This window comes from Dermacentor variabilis, chromosome 7, assembly GCF_050947875.1.
Source record: "Dermacentor variabilis isolate Ectoservices chromosome 7, ASM5094787v1, whole genome shotgun sequence".
Taxonomy (NCBI): Eukaryota; Metazoa; Arthropoda; class Arachnida; order Ixodida; family Ixodidae; genus Dermacentor; species Dermacentor variabilis.
The window spans coordinates 3961802-3977028 of NC_134574.1; the positions used below are offsets into that span (position 1 = coordinate 3961802).

Below are 15227 nucleotides of genomic sequence, written 5' to 3' on the forward strand. Positions count from 1 at the left end.
ATTATTGACCCTGGTATCGTCGGAGACTAGTTGGTGTAAACAAAAGTTGAATGTAGTTGTGAGCAATGCATGAGCACTTTTAGAATCTTTGCCGTCGTGAGAAAAATTAGACCAGTCTATTCCCGGCAGATTAAAGTCTCCCGTTATTATTATGTTCGACCGGGAATTCGTATTATCTGCAAGGTAGTCAGTCGTACATGGCTTCTACATATTCCGATGAAGCAGTTGGGGGTCGGTACACACCCCCTAGAAGTATACTTTTGCCCCGGAATTTAAGTTTGCACCATATGCTTTCATGGTTATTAATGCCATCCATTAGTGTGAATGCAATATTATTTTTAATCGCGATAGCTACTCCACCACCTCGTGACTCTCTGTCTTTACGGATAAGCCTATAAGTAGAAGGTACCACTTCCGAATCCTGTACATGAGCATGTAACCATGTTTCAGTAATTACTAAGACATGCGGATGATAACAGGAGATTACATCTTCGAGGGAACCGGATTTATTTTCGACGCTGCGCGCATTGAGCGATACAACTTGGAGAACTTTGCTTGAAGATTGTCATTTTTTATCGCGACTTCGTGTGGTCACACGGGCAGAAGCAGGGTGATTGGAATCACGCTGCGTCTGCGCTTCAGATTGTGTGATTTCCACTCGGCGGTTTCGAAGCTGATCCCAGATATAAACTTTATCATCTATTTTCAATTTATCAAAAACAAGTGAAACCTTTGCTCCATTCGCCTTTTCCACAGTTGCAGAACGCCACAGTCTACCGCGCAAGTCACGAATTCTTTTAGAAAAGTCCTCTGATATCGAAATCTGGGTTCCTTTGAGCTTATAGCATGATGACATTATTCTAGCTTTCTCAGAAAAATCGAAGAGCCTCAGCATAATTGGTCGGCATTTCCCAGCATGTTTATAACCAACCCTGTGAATGCGCTCAATTGAATTCACTTCGGTGTCAAGCAGCTCCTTAAATATATCTTGTTTGACTCTGTCTTGCAAGGATTTATTATCCTCTTTTGTTTCTTCACTTAATTCATAAATGATCACATTATTTCTTCGACTACGGTTTTCAAGATCGTCAACCTTATTCGATAACTCATTCACTACCTCCCTCGTCTCTTTGTAGTTTACTTCGTACTCAGCCAGCTTCTTCTCACATTTTTCTAATCGCCTAAGCTCTTTCTCCATTGAAGATAGCCTTTCTTGAACGTTGCCTACCGTTAATTCCAGTTGCGTCATGTTGGCGGAGAGTATGTTGAGTGTCTTATTGGTCTTTGTTCGCTCTTTTAGGATTTGCCTGAGAAGCTGGCTATTTAGAGTCGCCTCGGATTCTGACTCTGAGGATGGTCCAGGGTTAGGCTCCACATCACCTGATGACAACAAGAGCAGTCTAATAACATGCAAACAATCGCACAGAGAAACAAGCAGGCACTGTGGGCTTGGCAGCACTGTCAATGTAAGTGAATCGTCCCGAATAGAGTAGACAAAATACTTGTCACCAACCTGGACAAAAAAGCAGAAATGCATGAGCATCCGTCCAAGCACGGTGCTGCCAAGCCCACTGAAAGGCTGCTGGAGATGGCTGCAGCTTTTATGCTCGAGCTGGGAAGTGTCTGTTGACGTCACACTGCTGACGAGATCGTGTCAGAACAGCACTTGAGGCGAGGCGTTCCATGACGGTGCTTCATCGAGGGGACATTCCGGCGCAGGCGCGACAAATCTGTCTTGCAGTGAAAGAATCACCGTCGGTCCCGCCATGGCATCCGCCCGCAAAAGGGCAATCTGGACGAAAAAGCAGAAATGCATGAGCATCCGTCCGAGCACGGTGCTGCCAAGCCCACTGAAAGGCTGCTGGAGATGGCTGCGGCTTTTATGCTCGAGCTGGGAAGTGTCTGTTCACGTCACACTGCTGACGAGATCGTGTCGGAACAGCACTTGAGGCGAGGCGTTCCATGACGGTGCTTCATTGAGGGGACATTCCGGCGTAGGCGCGACAAATCTGTCTTGCAGTGAAAGAATCACCGTCGGTCCCGCCATGGCATCCGCCCGCAAAAGGGCAATCTGGACGAAAAAGCAGAAATGCATGAGCATCCGTCCGAGCACGGTGCTGCCAAGCCCACTGAAAGGCTGCTGGAGATGGCTGCGGCTTTTATGCTCGAGCTGGGAAGTGTCTGTTGACGTCACACTGCTGACGAGATCGTGTCGGAACAGCACTTGAGGCGAGGCGTTCCATGACGGTGCTTCATCGAGGGGACATTCTGGCGCAGGCGCGACAAATCTGTCTTGCTGTGAAAGAATCACCGTCGGTCCCGCCATGGCATCCGCCCGCAAAAGGGCAATCTGGATGAAAAAGCAGAAATGCATGAGCATCCGTCCGAGCACGGTGCTGCCAAGCCCACTGGTCGTATCTCTTGCACTGACAATGTGATGGATGGCTAGCTAACCCAAGTCTCAATTTTCACGTGATCAGCATGATCAACAAGGTAGCTTTCATGGTTACCCGTGTTCTTTCTGAGCGAGCAGCACTTTTGTATCAATAAAATTGTCCATGTACAATTGTGCACGTACATATAAAGGTGAATGTCCAAAATTGTTTGGTGATAATGTGTGTTTGTGTAAAAGCAGAATAACAGAGTGGTAAAGTATATGTTTGCCAAACTGGCTGTTGCGTTAACGTGAAATTGCGCAATGACCTATTATCATTTAATGTCGGAAATTGGCACTTGTCTGCACATTGTCTGTAAAAGAAGTTTAATGATCAGAAAGTGTTGTTTGTTCACAAAGAACACAGAGCACATGTAATAGTAGGAGCAATGTTTATTGTGGGAAAATGGTGACATGTGCTACCCAGTCAGCCATTTGCACCGTCGGCAAAAGAGATACCTTATAGGCGCCGGTTGGCCGTTGCCAGTGATGTGCTGGCAAACAGCAGAAGTCACAGCACTGGCATGCGAAGCAGACGATGGGGCTTGCGGTGTTTCCGGTGATTTCGCACTGCGGATTTTAAGACATGCCATACCGTAAATATGCATGTCAAGTGTCTGTTTTTGAGAAAAGTCGCCACTTGTAAGAGGCAAGCCACGTTCATGGCATCAAGTAATCTATTAAGTAGAAAAATAGTGCAAATTTCTGTGTAATTGTGCCCCACGAACTGAGCTCACCGTGGCAAGCTAAGAACTCCATTTATATTTCAGATGTTATTTTGCTGTGCATTTTGTCCCACATTTAATTCTCTTTCTCTGTCCGTTGTAATTTTTATCGTTGCAATGCTTCACCATTCTTAATGCTTTAGAAACTAGCCCAATCTTCAGTTGGGCTCCATTCCACATAGCTTAGTGCGACGAGAGCCCGCTGTCGTGACGAGTGTGAACACTCGGTGTGTTTGCATTTGTCGTTGATGCACAGCAAATAGTCATGTGCTGCTCGCAACCATCAGAGCTGAGAAGCATCAGGAAGGAAAATATACCCTAAAGGGAGGACACCGTTTCGACAGCAAAATAATGACTGCAGATCTGAGCGTTCGCCTTCGGTGCCCTTGCTCCGGAGCCGTTACACCTGCGGAGGCGAAGATGGGCAATTCACAAGCAATTCACAGGGGACACGAAGCTCATGCATATAAAGGGCTCCTTTAATAATGTTAGAACAACTAGATCATAGTAAAGCAGCGTCGGAAATGTACAGTGCTCAGAAATTGAAACGCGATACTTGGAGTGCTCAGCTGTTTTTTTTCTTCTTTTTTTCTTCGCCGTAGGTGATCGCTAGGGATTGCCATGGGACGAAATGCAGTCACAATGCATCACAAAGGTTCTCGCTTTCACTGTGTACCACTATGCATCGGCTCGGCGTCCCCAGTGCTTACAGTTGGTACAAAAAGCACTGGGGATCATGTGCTTCGAGTATCACGTTTCAATTGCTGAGCACTGTACGTACCCCCCCCCCCCTTTCAGAAGTTTCCGGAACGCAACATCCGAGTACAATCTAAATTTCTCTGCAGCCTGGGCACAGGTCCTCGAATCGAAATGTAGAGTTGGTGCTTCTTTGTAGAATCGTTATATTCCTGACACACATTTCAGACTCTGTGCTGAGATCATGAAAAAATTTAACATTTTAATTTTCTGTGCTCCAAGAACTTCAGAGGTCGGCTGTACTGTTGCCTACAGACCATGTGTATCCAGTTTTCTCGTCGTTCCATCAGGTGAGGCCGTGATGAAAAAAAAAAAAACAATTGAAATGAATGGCCTAACCAGCTTTGGTCATGTTTCAGTAACTATTAGTGCACCCAAAAACGCATCATGTTTGATCAGATTTGGTTTCATGTGGTATTTCAGCAATGGAAACAGGAGAAACACAGAACATATTAGGCCAAGGTAGCTGGCGGCTGTGTCTGCTTTCCCCAGCCCAACTGCCACATGCCATTACATTCGCAGCGCGGCTGCATGAAGACGCCACTGGTCCAAACTCGTCCCGCGCCCCGTGCTTATAGTAGTAGTGTAATTATTTCAGGTGGCGCTGATGGGCTCTCCTATATTTTATTTGTCTTGGCACACGTGAGAGCTAAAATTCATTCGCATTGTACTTTTTTGCTTGTTTTTTTCTTGCTTTTCTTGTCTATGTGTAAGTTAAACATACATTATGTTAAATAACACTGTAATGGTTAGTTCAGCGCTTTTTCTGCTGCAATTCTGAGCCCTTTGTTGCATATTTCGCGCTGTTTTCTCCATAGTGCAAGTGTACCTGGTGACCAGTTGTCAATTCTTCTACAGACAAAAAAAAAAATGGATGTGCTATTTGGGTTGCGACCCAAAAAGGTGAAGGCACAATAGGCCCGTTTGATTTGCTTGCACCACCTGAACCAGTTTACGAGGTGCTGCACCTTGCCATTTGTTTCAGCGGTGCAGAAATGGTGCCCGTTGAATCATGCCGTGTATTTCAAAGTTTAGGGCTGGTTCACAGTTTTTTCTGCATCCTCCCTGCTTACGCGGTGCATGTATGCAGGTGCTAAACAGCAGCAAAGCAGATGACACAGCACATGGCTGTAAGTGCTGTTCAAACACCTCTTACACGCTTCTGCTGTGTCTATGCAGTGCGGGGTGTGCTGTCAATGCCTCGGAAGCCAATGAATACCCGTGGTTCTCAAACTTGTCTGCACCTTGGCACTCGTTTCTCATGTTGCATTGTATCTGCACCAATGAAATAAAGCTGTACGATTTCTGAACTTCCCTTGCCCTGCTGTAAACTGATCCACAGTGGTGCAAGTGAATCCAATGGACATAATAACGCAGAAGAACACACTTTCTGTTCTCATCTATTCTGTACTGCAGCCCAAAATATGTTCAGCCGATTAACCTGACCACTCTACTAAGCCATGACAAGCACCACTGCCAATCGACAGTTGGTAGCAGAGTCTTTCTGATGAGTTACAAGCCATAAATGATAGTTGTATGAATGCTGCTACCAATCGACCGTTCGTAGTAGCACTCATCCTTTTTGCGTGAACTGAAGAAATGTTCACTTGTAATAGTACTTGTATGTAAATTCAACAGCAGAAGGCTCCCATTTCCAATAAGAACTACGGCCAGTTCCCTCCCTTCAGTTTCACCCAATTTGCTTCTGACAACTACTTATTACCAAGATCGAGAAATAATTATGGCACATTTACGACAAATTCTTCAATCACACTACTACGCAATTTTTTTACTATCCCATCTTAGGGAACAATGACTTTAGAAGTTTGAATCAAGCTTGTGAATTTTTTTTCAATTACCAAAATGTAATTATTCCACCAGTTACCATTTATGACAATAATTGTTCTGTGTTATTGAGATAATTTTTTCTGTTACCTACTGGCTCGAGAAATACTGTTTCTGGCTTCACTACTATATTTAGTTTTTCTATATAGTAGTGTACTAATGAGAGATACACTTTTAGGCCAGTTGACTCTGATATTTTTGTCAACATCTGTGCTGTATTTTTCCGAGTATAGCGCGCACCTTTTTTTCTGAGAAAATGGGTAAAAATATTGCCTGCGAATCACGGTTGAATATGAAACCAAAACTGCATTCACGGTATCGACATCAGCTTACCATCAGACGCACCGTCATCGCAAGATGACAACAGAACACATGTCCATGAAGGTTGCTGTGGGTCATGCTGTGGGTTCTCTTTGTGTTTGACTATGATCTGTATTGGTCTTCTCGGTCGACTGCTCTCAGAAACGCCAGATGTGTGGCTGCCAGTGTTTCTGGCTCCGTGCCAAGCTCTTCCAAGAATACTGCCCCTGTATGCTTGGTATCTGTGGCTATTGAAATGCAAATGGCAACGATGACGCATCGCTTTCATTGCCAAAGCTTTCATTGTGAAAGCACACTACAAGAAACATTTCCCTTCTGTGAAGGTAAAGTCTGAATATCTCATTTTTTTCTGATTGCAAATGTGAGGGGGCATGCTATATTTTTCTTTTATAAATCGGAGCAGGTTACATTCAGCTGCACTTTTATTACTTTAAACCCGTGAAAATTGGGTGCGTGTTAGATTCAGGGATGCATTAGAATCGGGTAAATATGGTAATCCACATTTTGTAACCTTGCTGTGTGGTTTAAATTGAAACTGAAACAGTCCTTCCTTAGAGCCTGCTGACGTGGCAGTGTCTGTTGTGCAGAGGGTGCCCTGGACAACGTGCCAGTGATCGTGGCTGATGTGGCGAACGAGGAGTCCCTGCTGGATATGGCAAAGCGGACGCGCTTGGTGCTCAACACAGTCGGTCCGGTCGGTGTCTGCTGTTGTGGCCTTTTGGATGTACTTGTGCTGAGTGCTGCATAAATAGGAGTACCAGGCATACACAATTTTTTCACCCAACTGATTTCTGCTCAGGTTTCATACAGAGGTAGCATTTTGCAGTGGGCTTTGTTTAGTACTGTGTTTGTGAAAATTGTACATCTTGCCTGTTTTGTCCACACTAAAACAAAAAGGAGCGCCATCTGCTGTGATGACACTTACAAAAACAGTATTGCTTCTGCTGCAACATAACAGTGGTGCCATCTGTCGCTGCTACAAAAAAGATACGTTCCATCATAGTGGTGACAGATGTCACCCGATTTCATTATGAAATACTCATCTTTTTTTTTTTTTATGTGGCATCGCTGTGGACGACACACTACAGGCAAGTGATGCTCACAAACATGGCAATAGAGTAAACCTTCTGCTAAATATACAACTATGTGAAATTTGAGTAGTAATTAGCGAGTGGTTTAGCTAGAACGATCATGTACAGCTGGCACTCTTATCTATACAGTATGCCATATTTGTGTATTTCTTACTTAATTTTGTGCTTGAAACAAAGGTTGCAGAAGAGAAAATGAATCATAAGATGAACACACAGTACACAATGGTGCAGACAAGTAACTGGTTGGTTCTATTACTGATTATAAATAACAAAGTGCTTTGCCTAACAACCCTTAATTGAAGTTGCAAATGCGTGAAATGTTGCTACAATGTGTCAGGTTTCATTTTTTCTTAATGACCCCCTCATGCCTCTATTGCCTTTTATGCATGAGACACACAGGCTTTTGTTCTGCAGTGGACACAAAATTTAATGGTGATGAAAGAATTAGTCAGCCGTGGTTCAGTATGAAGATGAGCATAGTTCAGGTTGGCGATTTTTGTTGTGATAGCAATTACATAGACACCTGCCGTGGTTTCTCAGTGGCTATGGTGTTGGGCTGCTGAGCACGAGGTCATGAGATCGAATCCTGGCCACGGCAGCCGCATTTTGACGGGGGCGAAATGTGAAAACACCCTCCATTATGGCATGCCTCATAATCAAAAAGTGGTTTTGGCACGTAAAACCCCATAATTTAATTTTTAATTATATGGACACTCCAGCTGCATTTTTGCTGTCAACATCGCTGTTGCCATGATGTTCCATATAAAGTCTAGGGGCGAAAATACTGTCGCCGTGCTACATGTGCTGTATGTGCAGGTGAAAGCACGCGAAGGAAGCAGACAGGCTCAATCTCGTGCACCACATATGGAGCAAAGCGGGGAGGCAGAGCAGGAGGGAAGGGGGGGCAGCTTAGACTCTGCCAACAAGTGTGCACTTTGGATGGTCGCGTGCACCGTGGCCGGGATCTACAGGCGACTGATATCTTTGTGCATGGAGTGTTCTCTCCATTATCATGTTGAAGCGATAGACCGCACGAAGGTCACTTTGCTCACTGCTGCGGCCGCACTTGCTCATACCAGCGTTTTGACAGTGAGTGTCTGTGCTATCGAGTGTGATGTGTTCATGTTTGCTTCTGCATGTTTTATTTTTATTTTATTTTTTCACAATACTGCGGACATCTGTCTAAGCAGGAGGGGGCTACGTGAGCAAATACAAAAAAAAGCAAACATAGAAATATATCCAAGGGATACAGTCAACAAGATACATCAAGTGGGTGGTTGTAACCAGTGGGAATTACCAGGTGGGGCATTCCAGTCATTGATTGTTTTCGGAAAAAATGAGTTTTTGAAAAGGTTTGTTTGTGCAAAGATCAGTTTTAAATACTGGCTGTGTTTGTGGCGGGAAATTCGAGATGTGTCCTTAATAATGTAGTCGCGCAATTGTATTCCTAGTTTCCAGTAATAAAGCTGGCGAAAGAAATTTAATCTAGCAGTTTTTCTTCGATCAGTTAGTGGTTCCATGTTTGCGGCTTCCAGCATACTCGTTGGGGAATCACGTCGTTTGAAGCGCTTATAAATAAAGTGCGTGGCTAACCTTTGAATTCTTTCTAGTTTTTTAATACTTACCACTGTGTGCGGACCCCAAACAATACTCGAATATTCTATGAGAGGTCTGTCGTACGTTTTATAGGCTTTTAATCTTAGTGAGGATGTGGAGTCACCTAATTTAAACTTTAGAAATCCTAATGTTTTTCGGGCTGCATAGGTTATATTGTCTATGTGAGGCACCCAGGATAGACGTGAAGTTAAAGTTATCCCCAAGTATTTGCAGCTTTCTACTTTCTTAATCTTATTATCCTTCATTTTGTACAAGTATTCTAGCTTTCTTAACTTATTTGTAATACACATATGCACTGCTTTGTCATAATTAATAACCATATCCCATTCATTGCACCATTCTGCCAACCTATCCAAGGTTTCTTCCAGAAAAAGCTGATCAGAGACAGTTCGAATGTTGCTAAATATAATAAAATCATCTTCAAACAATTCATACTATGCTTGTTAATTTAGTTAGTAATTGAATGTTTCCAAGTTTCTACAGCCGATAAAACTTCTATCTTCGTCTAGCTGTCTGTCTATTCGCTATCGGAATTGATGCTTTGCCTTTTGGCTGAAACTACGACTTTTTTTTCTCTACCAGGTATGCTGTCGCTGTGTCCAACTGACACGTTGCATGCACCTATTTGTAAAGCTGTGGCAGAATTTCAGTGTTTCGTTGCCTAAGAGTAGTAGCTGTAGTACCACCCTAGGGTGTAGATAAGGGTGCAAAGTTAAGGGGGTATGGTTGGGTAAGCCTCATGAAAAATCGAATTTGTAATTTTGGCACTGAAAAATTGACTGCACCATGAGGAACAAACCTGTGGAAGCGCGACCTCGAGCACCCGCTCAAAGCTGTTCAACTGTCGCACCGAAGTGTGCCGCGCGCCCTGGCGTTTAAAAATGGCCGGCGGAGGCCGATTTGTTTATCCTTGTCGTTCGCCGTTTTCTTCATTATGGCGTTGTTTCTTTTTTTGCTTGTGTGTGTGTGTGTGAGATAAGTAAATGATTTGTACTAAAAAAACCATATATTAATTTTTTAAAAATGAGACATCCACCCAATCGTAGCAATTGGCCCAAAGGAATCCCATACGGGCTCCTCGAAAGAAAAGCATCGCAGTTGATGAAAAATGCATCCTGGTCCAGGGCTTGAATCCAGAACCACCGCCTTTCTCGAGCAGCCGCTCTACCATCTGAGCTAACCAGGCGACTAGCAGATGGCAGGGCGAAGTGGAATTTGTTAACAACCCGAAGCAAGAGTTTGACGTAATAGTCCTTTATAGAAAAGAACTATTATGTCAAACTCTTGCTTTTGCTTACGTGGTCGTGGTCGCCTCTGTTTCGAGTTTCAAACGTATTACTTGCCCAGACGATGGCACGATCGTCCAGCAAATAGAGCAGAAAGAGAACTTTCAAAGGTAATCTGTCATCCGAGGAAATGTATTCATGGACGAACACAGAACACCAATGAGCCGCTCAACCAACTCATTTGGTGCCGCTGCCCTAAAAAAACTTTGTCAGTGCTTACACATTGAAGACAGCAACTAACAATGCTGTACCCTACTACAATGACTAATTCTGCACAAAAAGTTGTTCTGGAGGCCCTTAGAATTGTTCGAGGTCGGTTTTTGTATATTGCCCTCGTCAGGATGGACAAAGAGCTTGTTGACAGGGCAGAATTCTATGACTCTGCCGAGAGCAAGGAAGGACGACGGATAAATATGAACACTAAGAAGAGTTTAGGATACACCTGCAAGAAAGTCAGCTATGAAATGTATTCTCCTGGGGCATATTGAGCATGCACAAGCAGTATTTGGACATAAAACTTCATTTTTCTCAAAGTGCATTTTCTATGAATTTTTCAAATTCAATGTACCTTTTCTCAGAAAGTATTCATCCCATTTCATTGAAACTTTGTACACATGTACTAAAGCCAGTCGTAAATATTCTGAACTAATAAAAATATCTGATTATATGAATGATAACACTGGAAAATTTTACACTGCAAGAAACCTCCTTTGTTGCTTTGTGCAAGCAGAGATATTTTTTTTTTAGTGCAAACTCCGAAGTTGATATGATATATCTTTAGTTCAGATATTACCTATGGGTATTTAGAATAACACTGTGTAATATCATCATATTCCTCTCCGTGGTTGCAGAGAAAAGGTACATCAAATAATTGAACACACCCAAAATTTTGGGAGTGGGCCACAGGAAAGGCAAACCATCTAGACACAAACAAAGTGTCTCGTGTTATACCCAAGAGCATCTTTTGTAAGCGCGTGAAATTTGATGCGAATATCTGCAGCCATTTCTAAAATATTACGTTAAAACTAACATGCACCATTTACACTACCATACCTCCTTAACTTGGTGATTTTTTCTTCAACATTATCAGCACTGCAGGTGACAGAACAAGACATGTACAATCAGGGCATATGCAATTACTTTCGACCAAATTTTCTTTGGAGCCGAGCAAAACATGCTATATAACGCACAGATGACAAGCTTGTAGACAAAAAAAAAAAAAGCACAGTTCCAAGTGATTTAGTCCGCCAGCTGGAAAAGTTGAAACGCAGTAACAACTCAAATAATCAAGAAAGCAAAGATATCACATAGAAAACAAAAGCTGTTCTACAGATGTTAACATTCTTTGTTCTGTTGATTCCTTTTCTAGACTTGAGTTTATTGAGTTACATTTTTCACTCCTGACCAGACAAACCTGTCAAACGAATGTTTGACAGGCTTCAAGTGTCATTTCTGTTTAAAATTTGATATGAAAATTCTGAAAGTATATTTCTCTTGAGTCATGCTGTAACATTCTGCAAAAAGGTTGTGTGTACATCACTGTTGTGACAAATGTATGCATGCCTGGTTGGCTGTGATGACAGATTTGACTGAGATAACTTGATCAAGAGGGTGGCCTACTTGTAAGTCGCTGGAAGAACCTACTTGGGGGGGGGGCATGGGAGAATTGCTTCGCTTGAGACATTAATGCGACCGCTGAAGCGTGCCTTGCCAAGCGGAGACGCTCAGCTGACGTCTTTGCACGGAAGTGAGGCGACATGTCTTCCTCCTGAATGAATATACGTCTTTCAGCTTCAATTTTCCCCATCTGTGCCAGTGCGTGCAGCCATGCATTGTGTCATTGCTTGTGTACTATGATGATAAGATTCGTTTAATAATTCAATTAAATGCATCCAAGATGTTGCGCTTTGGTGCATTCAGTGAAAGATAAGGCTGGCTGCAAACCACAAGCAACAATAAATTTATCGGCAAGAGATAACAGGCCCACTAATAAACCAAGACTAGGACTAGGAGTTACTACAGCCCATCGAAAAGTCACAATGATCATTATGTCACAAGACACACTAAGAAGCTATGGAGTCAACAGAGAGTTCACTAAGTTATCAAGGAATAACAAAAGCCACAAGCAAATAAAGGGTTCAGGAGAGCACGTTGTTGGGCGAATCGGTCGTACATACTTAAAGAAGGGAATTGCGCTAAAAAAAACACGGACGAGTAAGGACATGGACGGGCGCTAACTCGTGACTGATTTTATTCAGAAAGAACATAAATATGGGTATATACCTAGATTCTTATTCAATCATTGCCTAAGCACACATGCCAAGAACGTTTTCTCTTTCTGATACAAACTGATACTAGAATCGCTTACGCATTCATCACCTGACTTATCAATGTAAAAAGCCTCTGCGAGTTCACGTGCTACCTGGTCACGACTGCGCCTTAAGATTTTGGCTCTAGCCGGCAAAGGCTGGCATGCTTTATCAGGCGTAGCCAAAGGGCATGCGCCGCAATGTAAGGGCAAATTTGACCCTTTTTCGTTAACCATAGAAAGCTTATGTTCCCTTAGTCGTTCATTTATACAACGGCCCGTCTGGCCAATGTAAACTTTTCGACATGTCAAGGGAATTTCATACACAGCCCCGACCGAACACCTGACAAACTGGGTGGCGTGACGTTTCGTGCAGTCTCGCACGCATTCCTCGCCGGAGACAATCCGGGGGCACAAAGAGGCCAACTTGCGCGGGGGCAGAAAATACCACCGGCACACCGTAGTGATTGGCTACATTCTTTAGGTTGTGGGAGACCCTATGAATATAGGGGAGAACCGCCGGTCTGGTCTTCGGTTGACCGCCACCTTCTTGAGGTGTTCTAGGTTTCAAGCTTTGCAGAAGCTTCTCTGCCACAGCAGCCACAACGGAAACGGGAAAACCAGCCTTCTGTAACCTGCCAATCTGTTTGTTGAGGCTGTCCTTTACCAGGTGAACACATGATTTCTGCAGGGCTTCCTTCAGGCACAGCATAACAATGGCGCGTTTTACCCTCTTAGAATGAGCGGACTCAAAAGGCAACAGGTCTTTCCGGGCTCGTGGTGAGTACACCAAACACGTGTGATCTGGTGTTAAAGTGATGTTAATATCTAAAAACTGCAATCTATCTTGTTCAGGTAATTCAGGTTCGTGGGTGAAGGTTAGACCCCTCCCATGTCGTTTAAAGACAGATAAGTTGTCTTGCACGGTAATCGTGTGCGTCAAAGCTGGTTGCTTCTTAAAAATCACCAAATAATCGTCCACGTATCTAAAAACTCTCAGAACTATCTTGTCGTCCAAATCACGCACCAGATCACGATCAATGCTGGCCAGGAAAATGTTAGCCAGTACCGGTGCCACACAAGACCCGATGCAAATGCCCTGACGTTGAACATGAAAATCGTTGTCAAAAGTTACGAAAGTGGACTCAAGATAAAATTCTAGTAGCTTCATGAAATTGTCCATGGTTAGGCCGCTAGTATTCTGAAAATCTACTACACCATCTTCGTCGATGCAAGCCCTAACTGCACAAAATAGGTCATCATGCGGTATAGAAAAGAACAGGTTTTCTATGTCAAAAGAGACAGCGTAACCTAAAGATGAGGCACCCTGTAGGAAAGAAACCACATCACCTGAATTCTTCACAACAAAAGGGTCTTGTATAACTAAATTCCTTAAACACTTTTGGAGAAAAGAGCTAATCTCTCATTGCCACGTATCCCTTTCACTCACAATACACCGGAACGGCCTGTCATCTTTGTGCGTCTTCACGGTAAAAAACAGTTCTAGGCTATTGCGCTTACAGTTGTTAACAGCTCTTGAAAGTCTATCTAAAGCCAAGTCCTTGCACAGTTCTATGGCTTGAGCCTTTACCTTGGAAGTCTTCACGTTTTTGGTGACAAAGTTCCTTCCGACGGCCTCAACGGCTTTGTCGTGAAACATCCCCTTTGGTAGCACGGCAAATCCTCCCTCCTTGTCCGCCTGTAGAAGCATCAGCTGATGTTCTTTGAAGAAAGAGACGACTTCTTCGGCGTCCCTTTCCACATTTGACTGTCTTAGGCACGCAGACACTTGAGTCTTGGTGGCCGTACGCAGCAGGCACTCGACCCCATCAAGAAGACACCTTTCACCTAGAGACATCTAGAGAAAAAAGTCTTGGCTGTGCGATTTCTCTGCTGGCCGACACGGTACTTCCACCCAAGATAGCCGAGGTGCTAAAGAAAGGACCTAAGTTCAGCATGGAGCCTAATGTGCCAGCGCACGAGTTGCTACCCTTGAATCGACAAGTGGCGCGCAAGGCTGGTGAAGAGGACCGTGAAAAGTGTCTTCTTGATGGGGTTGAGTGCCTGCTGCGTACGGCCACCACGCCTCAAGTGTCTGCGTGCCTAAGACAGTCAACTGTGGAAAGGGACGCCGAAGAAGTCGTCTCTTTCTTCAAAGAACATCAGCTGATGCTTCTACAGGCGGACAAGGAGGGAGGATTTGCCGTGCTACCAAAGGGGATGTTTCACGACAAAGCCGTTGAGGCCGTCAGAAAGAACTTTGTCACCAAAAACGTGAAGACTTCCAAGGCAAAGGCTCAAGCCATAGAACTGTGCAAGGACTTGGCTTTAGATAGACTTTCAAGAGCTGTTAACAACTGTAAGCGCAATAGCCTAGAACTGTTTTTTACCGTGAAGACGCACAAAGATGACAGGCCGTTCCGGTGTATTGTGAGTGAAAGGGATACGTGGCAATGAGAGATTAGCTCTTTTCTCCAAAAGTGTTTAAGGAATTTAGTTATACAAGACCCTTTTGTTGTGAAGAATTCAGGTGATGTGGTTTCTTTCCTACAGGGTGCCTCATCTTTAGGTTATGCTGTCTCTTTTGACATAGAAAACCTGTTCTTTTCTATACCGCATGATGACCTATTTTGTGCAGTTAGGGCTTGCATCGACGAAGATGGTGTAGTAGATTTTCAGAATACTAGCGGCCTAACCATGGACAATTTCATGAAGCTACTAGAATTTTATCTTGAGTCCACTTTTGTAACTTTTGACAACCATTTTCATGTTCAACGTCAGGGCATTTGCATCGGGTCTTGTGTGGCACCGGTACTGGCTAACATTTTCCTGGCCAGCATTGAT

General features: G+C 43.7%; 1 protein-coding gene across 3 annotated transcripts in view; it reads left to right on the forward strand.

Annotated features, from left to right (window-relative positions):
* Window positions 1-15227, forward strand: part of LOC142587287 (saccharopine dehydrogenase-like oxidoreductase) — a 277502-nt gene that overhangs the window by 42349 nt on the left and 219926 nt on the right. For all 3 annotated transcript variants that reach the window (XM_075698167.1, XM_075698166.1, XM_075698165.1), the window contains exon 2: window positions 6669-6775. In XM_075698167.1, the coding sequence (XP_075554282.1) occupies window positions 6669-6775 (107 nt within the window). The remainder of the gene's footprint in view (window positions 1-6668; window positions 6776-15227) is intronic.